The sequence below is a fragment of the Ursus maritimus genome, unplaced genomic scaffold (genome assembly GCF_017311325.1).
Source record: "Ursus maritimus isolate PB19 unplaced genomic scaffold, ASM1731132v1 scaffold_4, whole genome shotgun sequence".
NCBI lineage: Eukaryota > Metazoa > Chordata > Mammalia > Carnivora > Ursidae > Ursus > Ursus maritimus.
In genome coordinates this window covers 5,567,267-5,588,310 of record NW_024426552.1, presented here as the reverse complement: position 1 = coordinate 5,588,310, position 21,044 = coordinate 5,567,267, and the positions used below count along the sequence as shown (strand labels likewise).

The window sequence follows — 21,044 nt, the reverse complement described above, 5'->3', positions numbered from 1 at the left end:
AGGAGTAAAAATATCCAGTGCTCAATAAGGTAAAATTCATAATGTGACATCCAAATATGAACAACCCAAATATCCATCAATTGGTGAATGGATAAACAAATGTGTTGTATCCATACCATAGAGTATTATTCAACAATAGAAAGAAACAAAGTACTAATACATGTTAACTGGATAAATCTTGGAGATATTATATTAAGTGAAAGAAATCAATCACAAAATATCACATACTTATCATTCCCTTTTTATGAAATTTCCAGAATAGGCAAATTCAGGAAGACAGAGAGTAGACTAGTAGTTGCCAGGGGCAGGGTAGGGTTGGGACAGAATGGGGGGTGACTTCTATGGGGTATAAAGTTTCTTTTGGGGATGATGATAAATGTTCTAAAATTAGATAATGGTGGGGGTTGTGTAATTCTGTGAAAATACTAAAAGCCACTGAATTGCATACTTTAAAAGCATGGCTTTTATAGTATGTGAATTATACCTCAAAAAAGCTATCGAAAAAATTTCAGCAATTCAAAAGAAAACACAGAGAAACATTTCTTTCATAAAGAAAATATAATTCAATTAATCCTCATTGACCCATAATTGACACAGTTATTAAATTTAGCAGAAATGGGTATTGTAACAGTTATTATAACTGTATTATAGCTATGTTATAGCTTTAAATATTCAAGAATTTAAATAGATACATGAATGATATAAAACGACCCAAGTCAAACTTGAGATGAAATTACAATATGTGAAATGAAAAATACACTGCATTAGATTAATAGCAGATTAGATTTGCAGAAAAAGAGGTCAGTGAGCTTGAAGATATATCAATATATGAAACACAGAGAAAAGAGGGTACAAAACTTAACACAGCTTTAGTGAGCTACGGGACAACATTGAACAGCCTAACACACATGTAATTGGAATCTCTAAAAGAGGGAAGGGAGGCACAACAGAAAAATGTTTGATGAAACATTGGCTGAAATTTTTCCAAATTTGATGAAAACTATAAACACAAGAGAGCCAAGAATCTCAATGAACTCCAGCCACAAAAATATGAAGAAAACCATACCAAGGCATATCATAATTAAATTGCTCAAAACCACGACAGAAAATCTCAAAAGCAGTCAGAGAAAGGACATGTTATACATTGAGGAACAAAAATAAGGATGTCAGCAGAGTTCGAGTCAAAAACAATCCAAGTGCTAGTGAATGTTTCCCCAAGAACCTAATCCCCAAAGTGATGGTATTAGGAAGTGGGGCCTTTGGGAGGTAATTAGGTCATGGGATTAGCGCTCTTATAAAAGAGACCCCAGAGAGCTCCCTTGCCCCCTTCCACCACGTGAGGACACAATGAGAAATCTGCAACCCAGAAGAGGCCTCTCACCATAACCCCACCATGACTGCACCATGATCTCAGCTATCTAGCCGTAGAACTGTGAGAAATAAATCTCCGTTACTTACGAGCCACCCAATCTATGGTACTTTTGTTTTAGCAGTCTGAACTGACTAAGACGCCAAGTAAGAGGATAGTGGGACATCATTTTTAAAGCACTGAAAGAAAAAAAAGTCAACCTAGAAATCTACACTCAACAAACAAATATTCCAAAACTAAAGAGAAATAAAGACTTTTTCAAAACATAAAAAGCTGAAAGAATCATCAATAGACCCACACTATAAGAAATGTTAAAGAAAGTCCTTCGGTCAGAAGGGAAATGATACCAGATAGAGATATATTTGTACACAAAGGGATATAAAGTACCAAAAATGGTAATTACATAGGTAAATATGTGATTTTTTTTCTTATTATCTAAATCTCATTAAAAGATCATGGATAATCAAAAGATAATGATGTAGTTTGGGGTTTATAACATATAAAAGTAAAATGTATGACAACAATTGCACAAATATTGAGATGGAAAAAAACAGATGCATACTATTATAAGGTCCTTATATCATATGTGCAGTGTGTAATATCACTAGAAAGTAGAAAATGGTAAGTTAAATGTATATGCTTTTAAACCTAAAGAAATCACTGAAATTACAACATACGAATGGCTAACAGACACATGAAAAAATGTTCAAAATCATAAGCCATCAGGGAAATTCAAATCAAAACCACATTGAGATACCACCTTACACAGTTAGGATGGCAAAAATTGACAAGGCAAGAAACAACAAATGTTGGAGAGGATGTGGAGAAAGGGGAACCCTCTTACACTGTTGGTGGGAATGCAAGTTGGTACAGCCACTTTCGAAAACAGTGTGGAGGTTCCCCAAAAAGTTAAAAATAGAGCTACCCTATGGCCCAGCAATTGCACTACTGGGTATTTACCCCAAAGATACAGATGTAGTGAAAAGAAGTGCCATATACACCCCAATGTTCATAGCAGCAATGTCCATAATAGCCAAACTGTGGGAGGAGCCGAGATGCCCTTCAACAGACAAATGGATAAAGAAGATGTGGTCCATATATACAATGGAATATCACTCAGCTATCAGAAAGAATGATTACACAACATTTGCATCAACATGGATGGAACTGGAGGAAACTATGCTAAGTGAAATCAGTCAAGCAGAGAAAGACAATTATCATATGGTTTCACTTACTTGTGGAACATAAGGAATAGCAGGGAGATCATTAAGAGAAGGAAGGGAAAAATGAAGGGGGGGGGGACAGAGGGGCAGATGAACCATGAGAGACTATGGACTCCAGGAAACAAACTGAGGGTTTTAGAGGGGAGGGGGTGGGGAATGGGCTAGCCCAGTGAAGGGTATTAAGGACGGCACGTATTGTGTGGAGCACTGGGTGTTATATGCAAACAATGAATCATGGAACACTACATCAAAAGCTAATGATGTACTGTATGGTGACTAATGTATCATAATAAAAAAATGAAATTACAAAAAAAAAGAGTAAAATAAAGCTTACGAGCCAGCCAAATAAATAAAATGGAATTATAAAAAAATGTTCAATTAATCCAAAGGAAGCAAAAAAAAAAAAAAAAAAGTAGAACGGAAACAAATAGGACAATACAAAACCAAGTGGCAAGATAACAGATTTAAACCTATATCAATATATTAATAATTATATTAAGTGTAAATGATCTAAAATCCTAATTAACAGCAGAGATTGTAAGAATGGATATAAAGGCAATACACAACCATATGCTGCCTACAATAAACCTTTTTCAAATATTTCTCAAATATTTTTCAAATATTGCTGAAAATGCTGAACTGTGTTCATGTTCTAGTGTTCTGTGGAAGGTAATTGGACATTTAGCTAAGATTCTAAGTGAAGTGTAGAAGTAGCACTGTGGTTCCTCCTGACTGCTCATGGTAAAATGCAAAAAGGGAGAAACGAGTTAAAGAAAGTATTGTTAAGCAAAGAGGGACCAGAACTTAAAGATTTGGGGAATTCTCAGCCTATCCTTTGCAAAAACAGGAGAAAGTGTGTTGTGGATGAGAACATTAAGGGTGTGGACCAGCAGCCACGTGATAAGAAGATTGGCACCGGTGTCAGCCATGGACTGAATCAGCTACAGCAGCAGGAACACTGCCAGTTTTCATCAGATGGGGTAGAGTTAAAAACGGCTATCTGAGTTCTTTGATTCTACAGGACAGGATGATTGAGCTATTTGGCCCTGAACTTGTGCTATTCTTCAAGAAAAGGGGAGAATAGCTTTGAAGGATATTCTGACATCATCAGGGTCACTGCCTTGGTCACTCAACAGGCTAGACAGCCTCCACCTGAAGCCTTGAGGGTAGGACCTCCTAGAGTTGAGTGGGGGAGAATCCTGCCAGGGAGAGCCCTGGGGGTTCTATTCTGCCCTGCAGAACTGCAAAATAGACAAAGCCTCTGTAGAGGGCTGCAGTGTGGGCACAGTCCCACCAAGTACTTGGGGAGACATTGCAATCCCAGGAGGTCTTGAGGGTAGAGCATTGAGCCAAAGACGATTATTCCTGTGCCTTAAGATCCAGGGGGATGTGCCTTGCTAAGTTTTGGACTTACATGGGAACCATCAATTCTTCCTTCTTTCCTACTTCTTCCTTTTGGAATGGGAATGTCTACCTATGTGTGTCCCACCCTTGTATTTTGGAAGCATATAACTTTTGTGGTTTCACAGATTCACAGCTGTAGAGGATTTTTTCTCTGGATGAATGTACCTGGAATCTCACCCATACCTGATTCGGCTGGTATGTAGATAAGACTTTGGGCTTTAGAGTAGTTGCTGGAATGAGTTAACACTTATGTTGGAATGGAATGAATATATTTTGCACTTGAGAAGGACATGGACATTGTGGGGCCAGGGGCAGAATGGACTGAATATCTGTATCCCTCCAAATGCATATGTTGAAATCCTAACCCCCAATATGATGATATTAGGAGATAATTAGGTCATGAGTGTGGAGCCCTCGTGAATGGTATTTGTGCCCTTATAAGGTGATGCAGAGACCAGAGGTTGGTTTCTCTCTCTCTCTCTCCCTTTCTCTGCCACGTGAAGATACAATGAAAATGCAGGAAAAAGCCTGCACCAGACACTGGATCTGAGGGTGCCTTGATCTTGGACCTCCTGGCCTCCTGAACTATGAGAAATAAAGATCTCTTGTTTAAGCCACCCAATGTGGTATTTTGTTATCAAAGTGGACCCAGGCAAGGAAACTAAGGTACAGAGTAAGTGACTTCCTGACGTCAGCGTGGCAGACAGGTGAGCAGAGACTCAAGCTCAGTGCTCTGGTCCGAGTCCATGCGGCCGTTACAGGCAACCAAACACACAAGGGCTTACTTTGACCCTTGTAAGCTGTTAAGCAGACCTCATGTAGGTCGGTAGGCAGCATGAGCTGCAAGACCAGCTCTACAATTAATCAGGGGTGCAGATGTTAATTATGCTTCTTTCTTTTTTTATTATAATAATTTTTTTATTATATTATGTTAGTCACCAGACAGTACATCCCTGGTTTTTGATGTAAAGTTCGATGATGTCAAATATTCGACCATGGGAAATTCTCTGACTTTATTTTTTATTGACTGAGCTTGGGATCTGTGTTAAGAAAGAAGCATAATGATTCATTAGTCATTAGGATGCTTGTATCCTCATCACCCTACCTGCCCCCTTCTCCACCCCACCCCTCACGCCAGTCCTGTCCTGTGTTCAGAAAATCATGGGAGCATCGGATCCTTCTAGCATTTCAGAGGGGATTTGGCTTGCTTCCTAGCAGTCTGAGGAGACAATCCCAAGACTGTGTATATTTGTATTCTGTAATGCTCCAAGGCTATGTTGTTGCCAAATTAATTCTACAAAGCTTAATGATGTGCAAATTATAACAATCACTCCTATTGAACATTAAGCATCAACAGAGCATTAAAATACATTCAGAAAATAAGGCTTTTCTGTGAAGAGCACATAGGTTTTAGTTAAAACTCAATAAGCATCCCATCTATAAGGGACAATCGGTCCTTGACTACCTACAAAATAAGCATTTTATTTAATTTTTACCTGCAACCCAAGGCACAGCTAAAATCAATGATAAAAAAATACAATTTCTTATGCAACAATATTTGTTTCACTGTTTATATAGAAAAGAAACCAAAAGCCAAAGTGAAAAGGTTTATTTATAGAAACTTCTTCCCTTTGGAATGAAATTTCTCTACAGATTAGGGTGAGAAATAATAGTCAACCTGTCCAGGGGTTCCTGTTGGTGATTTGGGAAATTTAGCTGCACTGGTGCTATCACCCTCTGATGCCACTCTATTCCCCTGATGACTGTCATAATTAGGCACCATTTTCCAGCTCTCAGAAGTGTAAGCAGAAGGTTGCCAACTGATCAATTTAAACAATAGATAGGTTGATTTGTTTTCTTCATAATATATGTAACTGGATATTAAATGTGACTTTTCCTGTTGTCTTAATATTTTAGCAACTGGCTTACCAAGTGAGGATAGTCCCAAAGATGCTGGTACCTTCTTTCCTAACAAAAAACCCATGAGACTGTCTATGCAGGGCTTTCTGGTGTTTTATCCATCATCCATCTCTGGGCCCGATAAGAGGCTAAGTCAGGAATAAGACAGTCTGGTGGAGAGCAGTCTGTGTGCATTTCCACCGAGGAATGTCAGGGGTTTTTGAGCTCCAAGCAAACTCCTCGGAGAGCCTGGAGTCTGGAAGAATATAGAGATCGGTGAGTCACACCTGAGGAGGACAAAGGCTATGCAGAGTGGCAAAGGGTAGCCCGGCTCCTGGCAGGACAGCAGGCTGTGCTGGGGCTGGCTGTCACTTGCAGCGTGGTGGGTTTAGGACGTTTACGTCAATAGTTCAGATGAAATATAATACCTGATTATATTTACCTTTCATCAATTGTCTCTTTATTTGATTCCGGATTTCCCAACACAATGATCTCATCATGTTGGAAGTGACTTGCTAATTTGTACATGCCGTCCCTTTATGTGCCACTCCCTTCCAAACTCTGGTCAGTGAGAAGTGACTGATTTTATTTCCAGATTTCCCTGCCCCTTCTGCTGCACTGATGCATCAGAGACGCTAAAGCATTGAGAGTGTGCAGGGAATAGAAAGGAACAGGGGAGCTTCTCCCTCAAGGGCAGCAAGACAGACAATTGTAGCCTAAAGAAAAGCACACTCCAAATGTAGGTTCCTAGGATTAGTGAATTGAAGGTGGCAAAAGGAGAAATTGGTGGGGAGGAGGGGATGCGCTTTTTTCAAAATTTAAAAATTTAAATCTCTAAATATTTAATTTCCTGCTGGCAGATCTATAATTCTGTCGTCTCATCTTCAAAGTTAAGACAGAGATATCAGCCACTCTAGAGGGTTTGATTATGTCTACGATGTGAATTAATCTTCATGGATGGCTATAACTGGGCTGATAAGGGATGGCCAGAGGGATAGGACACCTGGGGTCAGCCGTGTAAAGTCACCGGACTACAGATCTCTCCTTTGGGTCTTGCAAAGAAAATGTATGCGAGAGCTCTTAGCCCCGTGCCTGTAATGGGAAAAACTCATCCATAGTTGCTGTGTTTGGATTCATAGATATTTACTGAGTTCAAGTCCAGTGTGCAGACTGCAAGGGAAGTTCCTGCCCCAAGGGAACAAGAAATGATCGTAACTTGGCCAACGGAAGAATAATGAAATGAGGCATAGTAAGATCCCGACAAGCTCCTCCTAAAATCTAGAAATCAAAATCATTTCAATTCCCTTTCTTAAACTATTTCAGTCATAGTGGAGGACATGATTAATATTTATAAAATGCCTAGGAAAATAAATAAAAACTTCACGTATTTGATTTAAAAAATATTTATGGCAAGTTTCTTTTATAAAACCTCAGATATTTTGACTTCACGAAAATTGTACCCAGAGTAGAAAACACAGCTTGTGATTGACTTGTTCTGCCTTTCTCACTATTGCTTTATGTCTGGTGGGTGGAGTCATGGATTTCTGAGGAACCCGACAGTATACTCCTCAAAAGAACGTAGAGCTTGCTGGAAGGTTGGTTTTCTCCCCGTGCTTCAGTGTCACCCACAAAAACCCCGAGAACAGGGTCTACTGGACCTACTGTCACTACAGAACTATTTTTGCCTCTTGGCTTTGGTACAATCATCTTCCTTTCATGTTTAAGACACTTTGTAAGAGTAAATAAGGTAAAATTAACCACAATGAATTACTTTCAATGCTCTTTAGTGATTTCTATAAAACTGGATATTTATCCAATAGTTGCTGGATTCGTTTCCAAACCCCTCACACTATTTAGCTCGATGGATGACTTGCAAAGCCTGTAGCCTTCTCTCAGCCCCTCCACGGGGGGCCACATCCGCCCTTGGTTTATATGTTATGTAAGGTTCTGGTTCTGGTCTTTACTCCCCTTCAGATTAAGGTCTTGCAAGTCCTCACCACCTCTCCACGCTGGATGGGGGTTCAGGCTCTCTGAGGGTGGCCTAGCCGTACCCCTCCCTCTATGATTTCTCGGGGATCCTAGGTCCCAGCATTGCAGGTCAGGACCCACCCGCCACTAACCGGAACAGACTGAGGCAACACCTGTTGCATTAAGTTGACTAATGACCTAGAAATTATTTGAATACAATCGAGAATAACCATGTAAAGAATGACTATGGATTCGCAGGCTGCTCAGATCAAATTATTCAGTGTATCTCATGGATATAAAAAGAATTCCACTTAAAAAATTTCAATTAACTTTTTAATGAAAAACTATTTCTATCAAAGAAGTATGGTGCTTTAAAAAGCTCTAATATCTAATTATTTAAAAAAAGACTCGAATGTTCTGATTTTGTGGATAGTATGTTCACAGCAGTGATTTAAAAAAACCTCTCCCAGAGCAGAATAAGCAAAATAGCTCTTTTAATTATTGGACAACGACACTTCGAGGACATAGAAAATCTTTCTGTTTAGTGTCAGAGAAATGACCTGGATTACATTAAGAATAAGAAGTTAGCTGGATCAATTTAAGATTTGTCTTTATTCTTTAAAGTCTCATGTATAATACATTCTGGTCTGATTTTCATTGTATTTTACTTTTTTCACCCCAAGAGAAGGTAATGGATCTGGAAGCCTACCCTGCAGAGACAGGCTGGGACGGCCCGCATGCGTAGCGGAAGAGCGTATTCGAGCTACTCGCTTCCTCCAAGTCAATTTTGGTGGTTTCGTCTGCCCTTTCCTGAGATGACCATAACTGTTGTTATATCTACGACCGTTGGCTTCTTAAAAAGTCTTCCAGACAAACGACTTTGGCTTTGGAAATATAAAAATTATGACTTTGCAAGCGCACTAAAGTTGATGTCCAGAAAAGGCACAGAAGAAGCTAGTGGCTTCACATTACTGTTTAGAATCAGCACCGTCCAATTAGCCAGACTGGCACCACAGGGCCCTTACTTTACCCAGGCTCTTCGGAACAAAATCAACTCCGTTCACTACAGCTGTGCCTCATCTCTTCTCTGCGGTCACCCCTCTGCCGTGCAAATGATCTATCTGTAAAAGCGCTTTATTACTCTGACTTGAGCGCTGTCGCTTACTTGACGATGAACAAGTAATTCACTGCGCATGTGCAGATGGAACCGGCCCGCGCCTTCTTCGCCAACTTGTGGCTGCTCCATCATTTCTAGCTCTGCCACCACAGAAAAGAGAGAGCCACCATTAGGTCTTTTAGAAAGACCTACGGAAGGATGATTTCCATGTCAGTGATTTAAAAGCACACGCGTCTTATCTAATTCTTTATGAGAGCGAAAGCATCCCCAAGTATATAAGATACTTTCCTGCCTTATGAACCAGAAACTTCATTATACAGCTTCACCTCTGCTGGACGACTCATAGCCATTATCCATAACATTTAATCCAACACAACATTTGCTGAACATCCGCTATTTCAGCATAATACCAGGCTTTCTAAAGGCAGAACAGTGACGAGCTGGGGGGGCCTGTACTTCTGCTGACAAGCCAATCTGGGGGCCCAAGTTTGCCCCCACCTAACAATAATGCAAGAGGTTGTAGTTACGCCAAAATGAGGCTGAAAACCAATGCTGGGGACCAGCTTCCCAGGGAAGGCTGTAGGCTGTGAGGGTGAAGGGCCTGGACTCTGAGCTCAAATACCTGTGGGTTGCAGTCCCTGCCTTTACCTTGCAAACTGCATGGTCCTGGCCAGATGGCACATGCTGCATTTCCATATCACTAGAGTGAGGTCCTAGTAACCCCACCTGCATACGGTAATCACAAAGATTAACTGCTGAAAACCAGTATTGGTTAAGATGCAGATAACGGAAGCCATTTTGTGAGTTTTGACGATCATTTGCAAAATAAAATGGAAAAGCAAAAAACCTACCAGAATGGCAAATATCAGAGTCCATGTGGAGCAAGGGTAAATTTTGTTTGTGAAGCTTTTATTGTGTGGGTACAGGACTGTGCTTGTAAGATGCATTTCCTATTGTGAGCCACGAAGAAATACGTTTGGAAACCACAGGCATAAAATGTTTAGCATATAGCAAATGCTCAAAAATGGTGGAGTAAATAATATAGCATTTAAGTTGAGACTTAAGGATAAAGACTTTAAATGGGAGGAGGATGAGAGGAAAAAGGCAGGGAGGACCCCGAGTAAGCACGCGTGCACACGCACGAGACATGACACGGCTCAAGAACTGGCTGGGATAGGAGATCTGAGACTGGACAGGAGTTGGAGCTGGATCGTGGCAATCTATCCAGGCCATCTTGAGGATTTAGGTAAAAAGGGAGTCATCCAAGAATGCACCCAAGGGAGTGACATGGTCAGATCTAGAATATGAAAGAATGACGACAGCAATGTGGACACCAGACTGGCCCTTGAGACTGGCAGTGGGAAGGCTTCTGATTCCCACTAGTTTGGTTCCCCAGGTGAGGACCTAAACCCGGGGAATGTTGATGGGCATGGAAAGAAGGGCGAGGATTGAAAAGATATTGTAGAGAGAGGATTCTCGTGACACAATGTCACTTCACAGATGCTGTTTCCTCTGGTTGTAATACCCTTCAGTTCAGTAAAACATCCCTACCTGGAAGCCAGGGCTGTACGTACATCCCAAGAAACTGACTCTGACCCTACTGTTTGTGCGACACCCCCTTGCCTGTGCTCCATGTCATCCTGTCCTCTGCACGTCCTGGTTGTGTCCTTTGCCACGTCACAAGAACAGCGACCATCTCTGGTATTTTCTGCCCTCCTTAGAACCAGGAACTTCTCTAAGAAAGGCAGACACTCTATCTTTTATCATGGCAGTCCCGTGGTCGCCATTAGAGCTGTTCTCCAAGCTCCTCTGGTTTTCCTGTCTTCCGGATCTGTGTTGGGATTGGCTTCCTGGTTCCCTTGTGGTGGGGGAGGCCGTGTTATGCCCATGTCAGACCCCCCGGAGAGGTCCTTCTGTCTGCCATAAATCCCGCATTGGTCCCTCCTGCAGTGCGGATAACACGGAGCAGAGCTACCACCAACTCACAAGGGACGTACATGTGAAAGAAAATAAAAGTCTAGTTGTAAATCCCTGAGATTCAAGCCTCTGGTCAGAGGACAAAGGGTATCATTAGATCATTAGTTTAGCTGGGAGACAGGAAGAGAAGGGGAGCAGGAATGAATTTGGTTCTGGACACGTTGGATGTGGTGGAGTCTTGATGGAGACATGGATGGAAGGAAGTTGGCAATATGGGACTGATTGGTCCTCTAAGATGGTCGGGGTTGGAGAGAAACGTTTTTGACCTTCATAACTTCAGATGATAGTTAAGTTACAAGAACAGATTTAATGATTCATGGAGATAATAAAAACTAGGAAAGGAGGATGAAGGAAGAGTATTGAGAAATGCGTACATTTAAGGGTGGGTGTCAAGGGGGAGGGGGAAATGGCCTCGTGCCACCAGGGGGTCTGTGGTGGCTTCGGGGACAGGAGAAGTGGCCAGAAGAGATGGACAGCATTATAAAAATGGATGGCCAGGTCGACCCCACTTGAGGGTTCCATCATGGCACTCTTGTTCGACCCGAGATTACTCAACATTTCTGGGTTTCTGAAGCCGTCTCCCTTGTCCTCAGCCCCATGATTTATTAAATGCAGGCCCTGGGGTGGGTGGGTGGGCAGGGGGCAAACGCACACTTGCTACCTTGGCTCAGAATTTACCCGGCCCCGGCGAAGGTTACTTTCCCTGCTTTCCTGAAGACTTGCTTACTTCTAAGTTGTGGGCTACCCCGTGGGGAGTTTGGCTGCTGAAAGTCGTCTTCTGGATAAGAAGAGTACTGGAACATTCTCCTTTGCTCATTCAGCACCGTCGACTGAACACCTGATGGTGCAGGGACTGGATCACATCATCATTCCAAACTGGAATAACTGATGTGGGGCACGGCTCATTGACATAATTCTTTCAGGCCTTCTGATTTTGTTTTTCATAGCTGAGAAGTTTGTGCTGCCTAATTTCCCTGTCTCGTCTGCTTAGCACGTGAAAGAGACACTTTCTGTATCCTCACGCTTAGCTAACACATGGCATTTCCCGCGGGCTGCTTCCATGCAGGGAGGCGTGCTAGAGAGGAGATCCAGCTTCGCTCTTTTCTCCCTGGGACCTTACAAGTGGGTGAATAGATCATTCCAGCCATCATATATGAAAATTAATAGCCATGGCCCCCAAATTATATGGATGAGTTCCTGAATCAAATGAAACTTAAGATTTTGTGGCTCGAATCTCTGCCTGGGAAGGTCGATGTCTCGGCACACCTGCGGGTCCCTTACCGTGAGACTCCCAGCACCACCAGACTTTAGATGAATTTCCAGTTTCTCGTCTGACCACATAAGCAATTTCAAATCTGAACGTCTTTGACTAAGCTGACCCGAGAGAACACAATGAAACCAGTGCCTGTTACTAGACAATGGGCTTTACGCATTGCAGAGAAGAGCCTGGAGCTTGTCACAGGTCCTAGAGGAATTTTATATCAGCGAGGAGGTTAGCCGAGGGAGTCCCTTACAGCGCAACAAATTACAGGGTGTGCGGTGTCCTCATTTATCTTCCCATGTTCTACATTCAACTATGAAATCATTTCAAAGAGAAGGCGGAGAGATGAGCAAGAGAAACATACAGAGCTCACACTGCCCTCTGGTGTTTACTCGGCCACATAGGCGGCAATCTCAAAGCCTCGCAAGAGGTGACAGCATCCAGTCTTCTGACTTCAAGTCAAATTACAGAAGCTCAGGAGGGAAACATAGTCCCTCTTTCCAGTAATTTATACTCTCTTCCTAATTCCATGTGAGCAAAACCCCCAAAATAATGGGCGGTATTTTCAAGTGTAAGAAATGTATTAGTTCTCTCCGCTCTTAGAATGGTATTGTTTTATTTTCAAAATAGGCCTTGTATGGGACATCTCTGTATCTCCCACTCAGTTTCCCTGTCACCCAAAAGTGATTTAAAAATAAAGTCTATGAAAAAATCTGGGCCTTGTGGTCTTAGGCGATGTTTGAAGGAGATGAAGAGCCATGTGGTTCGAGCGATGGAATAGCCTGATTCTGGTTCACTTCACGTTATCGAGGGCCGCTCTGGGACTCTGGACCCAAAACAGACATGCTGCTGCCCGGAAGACCACAGGCACCCCGTCACGATCCTATTTCTGGATCCATGGTGCTTTTTCATATCGTCAAAAGCAGCACAGAGACACGTAGTTAGTGGGAGTCAGACATCAAGTTGGTGAAAAATCTGGTTGCTCATCCCCATCTTTTCTGGTTCGTTGGATCTTATGATGGTCGTTTTTGGAAGGGCCTGGGAAGGTCCTGGGTGGGCGAACCCCATTGTTCTGTGCACGGAGAGACCGTGGAAATCCCTTTCTTCTCCCTCCTGCAGACAGTTTGATCACGGCTGCAGGATTTGTACCTCCTGCAATTTATTCCATGGTGTGGAATTCACAGGCTGGGAGGACGGGGACTAACGTGGCCGCCAGCATCCACAACGGGGGCTGTCGCGCCCACGCATCGGTCTGTCAGGCCCAGCTGCAAATAGGCCAGGCTGGGGTTGGCAGCTTAGAGATAAAGAGCAGATTGAGGGGGAGCTGCTGGCGTTCTGGGTACCCTGCTAGTCTCTTCCTAGGTTGCTGGAGTCAGAACAGCAAATGTGCGTGTGACAGCAAATAGATGGATGAATGAGCGAATAGAAATAAAGAAGCATTTCAGATTGGAGTGGAACACAGCTATGCTTTACTCGAGCAATGACTTCGTCTCTCTCTGGCGGATGGGTTCTATGTTGGGGCTGACGGGAGAATCAGGGCCTGCGCAGGGGTCCTCCGCGAATCGCCTCTCTGAGTCGCAGACCATGACCGCCTGGCCCTTCCTCCTGGTACTGCTTCCTTAGTATCTCTGCACTGTGACGGTAGGATTCAGCAGGTGGGAATTACCACCATGACTGAAACCAAAGAAGGAACCCGCAAGAAAGTTCTGGAGCCCGTCTCTGACCATTTACATGTCAATCTTTACTTCAGCTCCAGAGGGGCTGCTGTTGCCGAATGTTCTCCGGCAGAGACGCGGACCTCTGCGAACCGAACACATGCTCTCCCCCATCTCCCACGCTCACTGTCTGGGGCGCTCCAAGGCCTGGGGGGTTCCAACAGACTCTAGGCTTTGGAAAATGTATCACTTTAATTAGAGAATCAGTTAATAAATTAGTTCAAGAATATGATTCCGCCTGAAAAAGGAAGGAAATCCTGACACCTGCTACAACATGATGACCCTTGAGGACACGATGCTCGGTGAGGTGAGCCAGTCATAGAAAGACGAAGGCTGTCTGATTCCACCTCTAAGAGACCCCCAGAGTGGTCAGATTCACAGAGGCAGAAAGCAGATGGTGGCTGACGGTGCTGGAAGGAGAGGGGACGGGAAGTTAGTGCTTAAGAGGGACAGAGTTTCAGTTTGGAAAGATAAGAATGTTCTGGATGTGGACAGTGGAGACGGTCCCATGACAGTGTGAGTGTGCTTAAAGCCACTGACCTGGACACTTAGAAATGACTAAGACGGTAAATTCTATGTGAAGGTATTTTACCACAATAAAAAACAAAATTAGGGGGCGCCTGGGTGGCTCAGCTGTTAAACGTCTGCCTTCAGCTGAGGTCATGATCCCAGGGTCCTGGGATCGAGCCCTGCATTGGGCTCCCTGCTTGGCGGGAAGCCTGCTTCTCCCTCTCCCACTCCCCCTGCTTGTGTTCCCTCTCTCGCTGTCTCTCTGTCAAATAGATAAATAAAATCTTAAAAACAACAACAACAAAGAACCAAAATTAGTTCGTGTATTCATTCCACAAATACTTCCCGAATAACTATGCCTCTCAAGTTCTATGGCCCAGTGAGGGGACAGACAGAGGGGTCAGACAAGGTGCCTACCTTCAAAAATGCCTTACATAATCCTATGAAGATAACATGAATTTTTTGTCCCACTTTTTCTTTTCTCTAAAATTTCCCATTTGGATCTGCTTTTGTATCTGGTCTGAGAAACAGCTTAGCTCTGTAATTATGACTTGGTAGTAATAATATTAATGAAAATAAAGGCAGCACTGGGAAGTATTAATTACCCTAACTTTTAATTCTGTCATAATGAACGAGGCGGACCACGTAATTGTCAGGGTCACAGATCCTCAGTAGAGGCCCCCGTGTCTGGCACAACAGGGACTTGCTTGCTCTCCCTCAGTGGGGATGGGGCCCGGCGGGAAGAAGGGGTGGGAGGTGGGCCATAGGAGTTAGGGCGGAGGGAAGGGGGAGGCAGGGAGGGCCTGGAGTGCACATAATGACGAGTCCAACAGCAAAATCAATAGGTGTTGTCCTCCGACTATCAGTTAAGGCACAATTAAGACCTCTGGGTTTTGATTTTGAGAAGCCGGCTGGCAGTTTTGTGGGAAGTCACCAAATAAACAATAATTCTAGACAATTGTGTCCCTTACCATGATTCAGATGGGTATTTTCAAATGAGGTACAAATGAGGATGTTGCTTTGTGGTGGAGACAACGGGAGAAAAAAATAAAACCACTGGAAAGACCCAAGTAGGTGGGAAACAAAGGAACGAAACCGTCCCCACTGAGCACTCGCAGCTCGTTTCTGGAAGGTGCTTGAAAGGCACTTGGCTATTTACCAACTTACTGTGGGATAGGGGTGGGAGCAGAAGACAGTGTACTTTCGGATGATGCCGTTCAGCTTGAGAGGGGGAAGCCAGGACACGAACACCATGGAGGCCGAGGCCGCGGCTGCCTTCACTCCCGCAGGAGGACCTGGAACTAGAAGAGCCGGGCGTTTAGTCACAGAGATGCGGCTTCGACTGGGCGCTCGGGCCCACGCTGCCCAACACGACCCCCGCCCCAGCTGGGCCCGGCCCCTCTCCGCGGTCAGCTCCTCGAGGAACAGTGCTGACCCGAGAGAGAGCTCCACCGGGTCCCCTCAGAATCGGCATGTGGAAGCCCCGACCCCAGAAGCTCGGACTGCGACCCTATTTGGAGAAGCGGTCTTTCGAGAGATGACCGAGCTAAATTGCGGTCGTTAGGATGGCCCTCACCGAGTAGGACTGGAGTCCTTCTGAAGAAAGGGGAACTGTGGACACAAAAACACCCAGAGAGAGAGGACAGTGTGAGGGCACAGGGAGCAGATGGCCATTGATAAGCCAAGGACAGAAGTCTGGAACAGACTCTCCCTGACAGCCCTCAGAGGGAACCAACTTGGCCCACACCTTGACTTTGGACTTTCGGCCTCCAAACCATGAGACAACGCATCTCTGTGGTTGAAGCCCCCTGTGTGTGGTACTCTGTTCCAGCAGCCCTAGGAACTGACGGTCTCTCTCACTGGTGAGCCCCACCAGTCCTGTCCTCAGGCATGTCCTCTAAGAGCCTAATTTTAGTAAGAATCCTGCTGAGTCAGGTCAGCCAGAACCTCCCCAATATTTGATCACTCTTGACACACAAGCAGAAGTCCTGTTCCATCCATCTAGTCAGAACGCCCTGCATCCCTGATGTCTCCTGTCCGTAATTTTCCACCCAGCAACCCCACTCCTTCCCCTCCATCCCTTGGCTGTAAATTCCCACTTTCACTTGTTGTATGTGAAGGGAAGCCCAGTCTCTCTCTCTCTTACAGTGACCCCCCACTGAGGTGGTCCCCACACGTGTGCCTCACAGCAGTCCCCCTGAAGAAAGTCTCCCTTGCTGCTCTTCAACAAGTGCCACGAATAACTGTTTCTCCCACAGAACTTATACATTCAGCTCAAGTCCCTGTGTTCCCGGGAGGCATACGTCCCCCTTGCAGTCCCTCGTGATTCCCCGTCTCTGAACAGTTGGAGAATTTAGCTTCTTGTGCTGCTACAGAGTTTGGCTTTGAACAGGCTGGGGACGTATGTCTTGCCTCCTGAGTGAGAGAGGAATGCGGGCAAACTTCCACAGTCATCACGGACTACTCTTCCTTGCCCGAAACACTTGGTAATGGCATTCTTTTCGGCAGAGGGGAGGTACAGAAATACTTTAAATGAGGATAGATTTTTGCGTCAAAGATTCACAGCTCACGTAGACGACAAACCCTCCTCTGTAAACCATCTAAGAGGCAGGACGTGGTGCTAATGGTATTAAGCATGATTTGGGAGTGAGCTTGAAGGCATTTACCCTCCCCCCCATCTTTCCGTTTTCCAGGCTGAAGAGGGAGGATGGAGTGAGGTAGGCAGGCTACAGGGAGAAGGGAGAAGAACATTAATGTTGCTACTAGATAAGCCTTGAGGATCTTGTTTTGTTCCTCATTTGTCCGACTGCCCACGTGGACGGTGGGTCCCACCTGGATAGAGGTCTTCACATTCCAACCAACATACATCCCTGTGAGCCCCTGGAGGAAGCTTTGAGTCTCTTCCTGTTCCAGTAGCAACATAACTGCTCAGTAAACATTTCTGGAGTTGAATGTGTGTCTCATGATCGCCCTCTTGACTCTTCTAGGTCAAAGTGACAAAACCAGCAACCACCATGAGAGCCAACTTGGGTTGGACATCGTCTCCATTTGAAAATATAAACCTCGGGACCAGTTTTTGGCATCCTGCTGATGGCAGGGGTCTAGGAAAGGGGACACGTGTAAGCTATGACACCTGAATTACTAAGTCGTCAGGAGCAAGGCACTGCTGTCCTGAGTACGAGGGCATTTGTGCTCAGGTTTCCTACCGGTGAGGGTAACAGCCAAGACATCCACCAATCCTCAACCTGGTTCAGACCCGCAAAGGCTCCTCCTGAACACCAAGGGTAGAGTGAACATTTGCTTGACCTTTTCATCCTAATGGATGCCCCGGATTCGCCAACACTCTCCATTCCTTCTGCAAAGCAACCACCTTGCTGGCGTTCATGCCCAACACTCCCTCTGGCCAGCTTCCTTCTAGAAGCCCAAGTGCTTGGGCAGCAACCACCTGCGGGGCTGCTCAACAAGTCAGTCATGCTTGTTTTCCCCTTGTTTGTGACACTTATACTTGTCATGGTAACGCGATTTAATTCATTACATAAACCCATGAAATATGAGTGCCAAGGAAAGCTGTTTCTGTGACAATTAATGGGACTTCTTCGGAAAAGTTTTCTCAAAGGTAAGTTAAAAAAAAGGAAGGTTTGGCTAGGTTTGGGCTAAGACCATTGAGAAAAATGATACACATGGCAAAAATCAAGACAGACAGATTTAAAAAAGAAATCAAGCAAAGAGATTGTTGGCAAATGGCAGCATGCTTTACTCCACTATCAGGAAACCTAAGCTGGAAATGGCAGATGATCCATGATGGAAACTGTCATGGAACCGATGACGTAGAGATCTCTTCATCCAAAACTTAAAGAAATGAGACCATGTTATTTAATTAAAGAATGAATAGAGAATCAATCCTATTTGTATGTTTTAAGTTAAAATGCAATGTACCTTAAACACACCTTAAAGTACGTCTGTTGGTTACTGTAAACTTTAGTGACTTCTTGCTTTATTTCCATTAACTTCTCTTGATTATATCAGATCAAAGGGCTTTCCCTACATTTACTGTGTAAATCCCTGACTCCTCATACACTGATGTATGATATGTCTAGTGCAATATTCCTTGTAGGGTTATTAGAATTTTATACAACAAAATTCTATATCATGATGGTGGAAGATGTGAACCCTGCATTCCCACTGAGGGCTTCTATTCAGCTCTACCACTTAGCTCTCTGTCCTGGGCAAATACATTAACTTCTCCAACAACTTCTCCAACTTTCTCCAACCTTAGTCTTCTCATCTATGAAGCTGGAACAATAACTGTACCTATTTGTGGTTTTATTGCTAGGATTATGAGAGATAATTCATCTAAAGAATGTATATGGAGTTTTGCACACAGCAGGCACCAAATAAATTCTAGCTATCATTTGTAAGGACAATCTTCATTTCTTTACATTGCACACCACTAAAGGATCCTAGCCTTTACCTTGTGACCCAGTGTTGAACTATAAACACCAGATGCTGAGAGTTGCAGAAAACAGATGGTGTAGGATGGTCTGTCTGGGACATACTTCTTACAACATTCTTAGTCATCAAGTTACATTCTGTTAATCTGCTTTTTTTTTTTTTTAAATGGAAGTACAAGCAAGTTTAGATAATTTTCACGAATTCCTAGCCCTTGTTGAGTGGATTTCTGGCTTCAGATCTAATTGGCTGAAGTAAAGAATGCGGCTCCAGAGAACCAGCTCTCCCATGTTCTTTCAATTTGCCTACACCTCCGTACGGCATTTCAGAAGCTCTTACAGCTCTCACAGCCACTTGCCACTGAGATCTCCCCTCAGATTCACAGGTGCCTTAGACCTACCATGTCCCAAACTGAGATCACCGTCTTCCCTTCCAAACCTCCCCCCTCCTGTACCTGTTGTAGGAAACTGCACAGCTATGTTCGTGGTTGCAAAAGCCAGAACCTAGAATTCTCTCCCCTTGGCACCACCCCAGAGGATGTGTAAGGTTAGTGAGCCCTTTAGACCTCCACGTGGACATGGTTAGTAGTTGGCCTCTTCCTCTGGCTTAGTGTTCTGCAATATCAGACCACTTTTTAGATCTCTGGAAGTGGCATGCTTGTCCCACCCCAGGACCTTGACACAGGATGGTCTAGGGGCTTAGCTTCCTTCTGTTTAGAATCTTTTCCTACTCTCTTTCTTTTCCTTGACAACTCTCATGCATCTGTCAGGTTCTACTAAATATTACTTCCTTGAGAAAACCTTCTCTGACCACTAGCCTAGATTAAGTCAGGGCTCCCAAGTTCTCTCTTAAATACCTTCTTTTTGGGGCACATGTCAGGATCCACTCAAGTATCTGTCTCCTCCAGCAGCCTACAAGCCCCACCAGGCCCACTCTGTTCTCTACTGTATCTCCAGTGCCTGAGGCAGTATCTGGAACATTCTAAGATTTTCTAAGTGAATAGAAAAATGATTTCATCAGCTGTAATGTGGTAGGAAGAATTTTAAGATGGTGCCAAAGATTCTCTTCCTCTGATGTACGTGCCTGTGTAATTCCTTCCTGTTGAACGTGGGTGGTAACTGTCACTGTGATGGATGGATTATTCCCATGATCAGGTTATGTTATGTGACAGAGGTGAAGGGATTTTGCATATATAATTAATGTCCTAATCAGCTGACTTTAAGTTAACCAAGAGGAGAGTATTCTGGGTGGGCCTGACCTAATCAGAGGAGCCCCTTATAAGAGGGGTCTAGAGGTCAGAGATGGAAGAATTCAGAGAGATTTGAAGCAGTAGAGACACCCTCCCATTAGTCTTGAAGAAGTAAACTGTCCTGCTGGGGAGGGGCTATGTGACAGGGAAGGGCAGGTGGCCTCTGGGCGCCAAGGAGACCGTGCCAGTCCTACACATACAAGGAACCCAACCCTGCCAACAACCAGTGAGCTTGGGAGAGGACCTGACCTTGGATGAGCCCACATCCCCAGCCAACACTTGGATTTCAGCCTGTGAGATCCCGAGCAAGGGACCCAGCTGACCTGTCCCCGCACCCCTAACCCATGGAAATGGTGAGATAACAAATTTTTGTTATTTTAAGATGCTAAGTTGGAGGTGATCTGTTATACAGCATAAAAAGTGAGTCTGTACAGTTAAGGCTTCTAATGATGTATCTTAATGTAAAACATCAACGTCAGTGCTTTGGAAAAACTATTGCTCTGGTTTGAAGTGTAAGTCTGTCTACGTACACAGATGCTTCAGCCAACTCCATTATCGCGGTGGTCACGTCTCTGGTCTCGGCGATCAGGCACAGACAGGGGTGTGTGTGTGTGTTATGGGTGGTGTGTGTGTGTGTGTGTGTGTGTGTGTGTGTGTGCATGCGAGCTGGTGCGTGTGTGATCCGCCGTGGTCGCTGGACACCCCCAAGCCCAACGTGGCCCTGAGCCATGCGCAGACCACGTGGTGCTGGAGGGAACGCTCCACAACGGCCATCACGGTCAAGCCATGCACACATCTCTTTTCTGTTCCCATTTCCACAAGATCCCGATATTCCTGGCCTTTGCTCTTATAAGAGTGGTATTTTCTAAACATTCTTTAAAGGAGACAAGTCCTTTAACTGTG

General features: G+C 44.3%; 1 protein-coding gene across 1 annotated transcript in view; it reads right to left on the bottom strand.

The window, feature by feature from the left end:
* Positions 1 to 21,044, bottom strand: part of DSCAM (DS cell adhesion molecule) — a 619,423-nt gene that overhangs the window by 64,363 nt on the left and 534,016 nt on the right. The window contains exon 20 of the mRNA XM_040621659.1: positions 15,611 to 15,744. Coding sequence (XP_040477593.1) covers positions 15,611 to 15,744 — 134 coding nt within the window. The remainder of the gene's footprint in view (positions 1 to 15,610; positions 15,745 to 21,044) is intronic.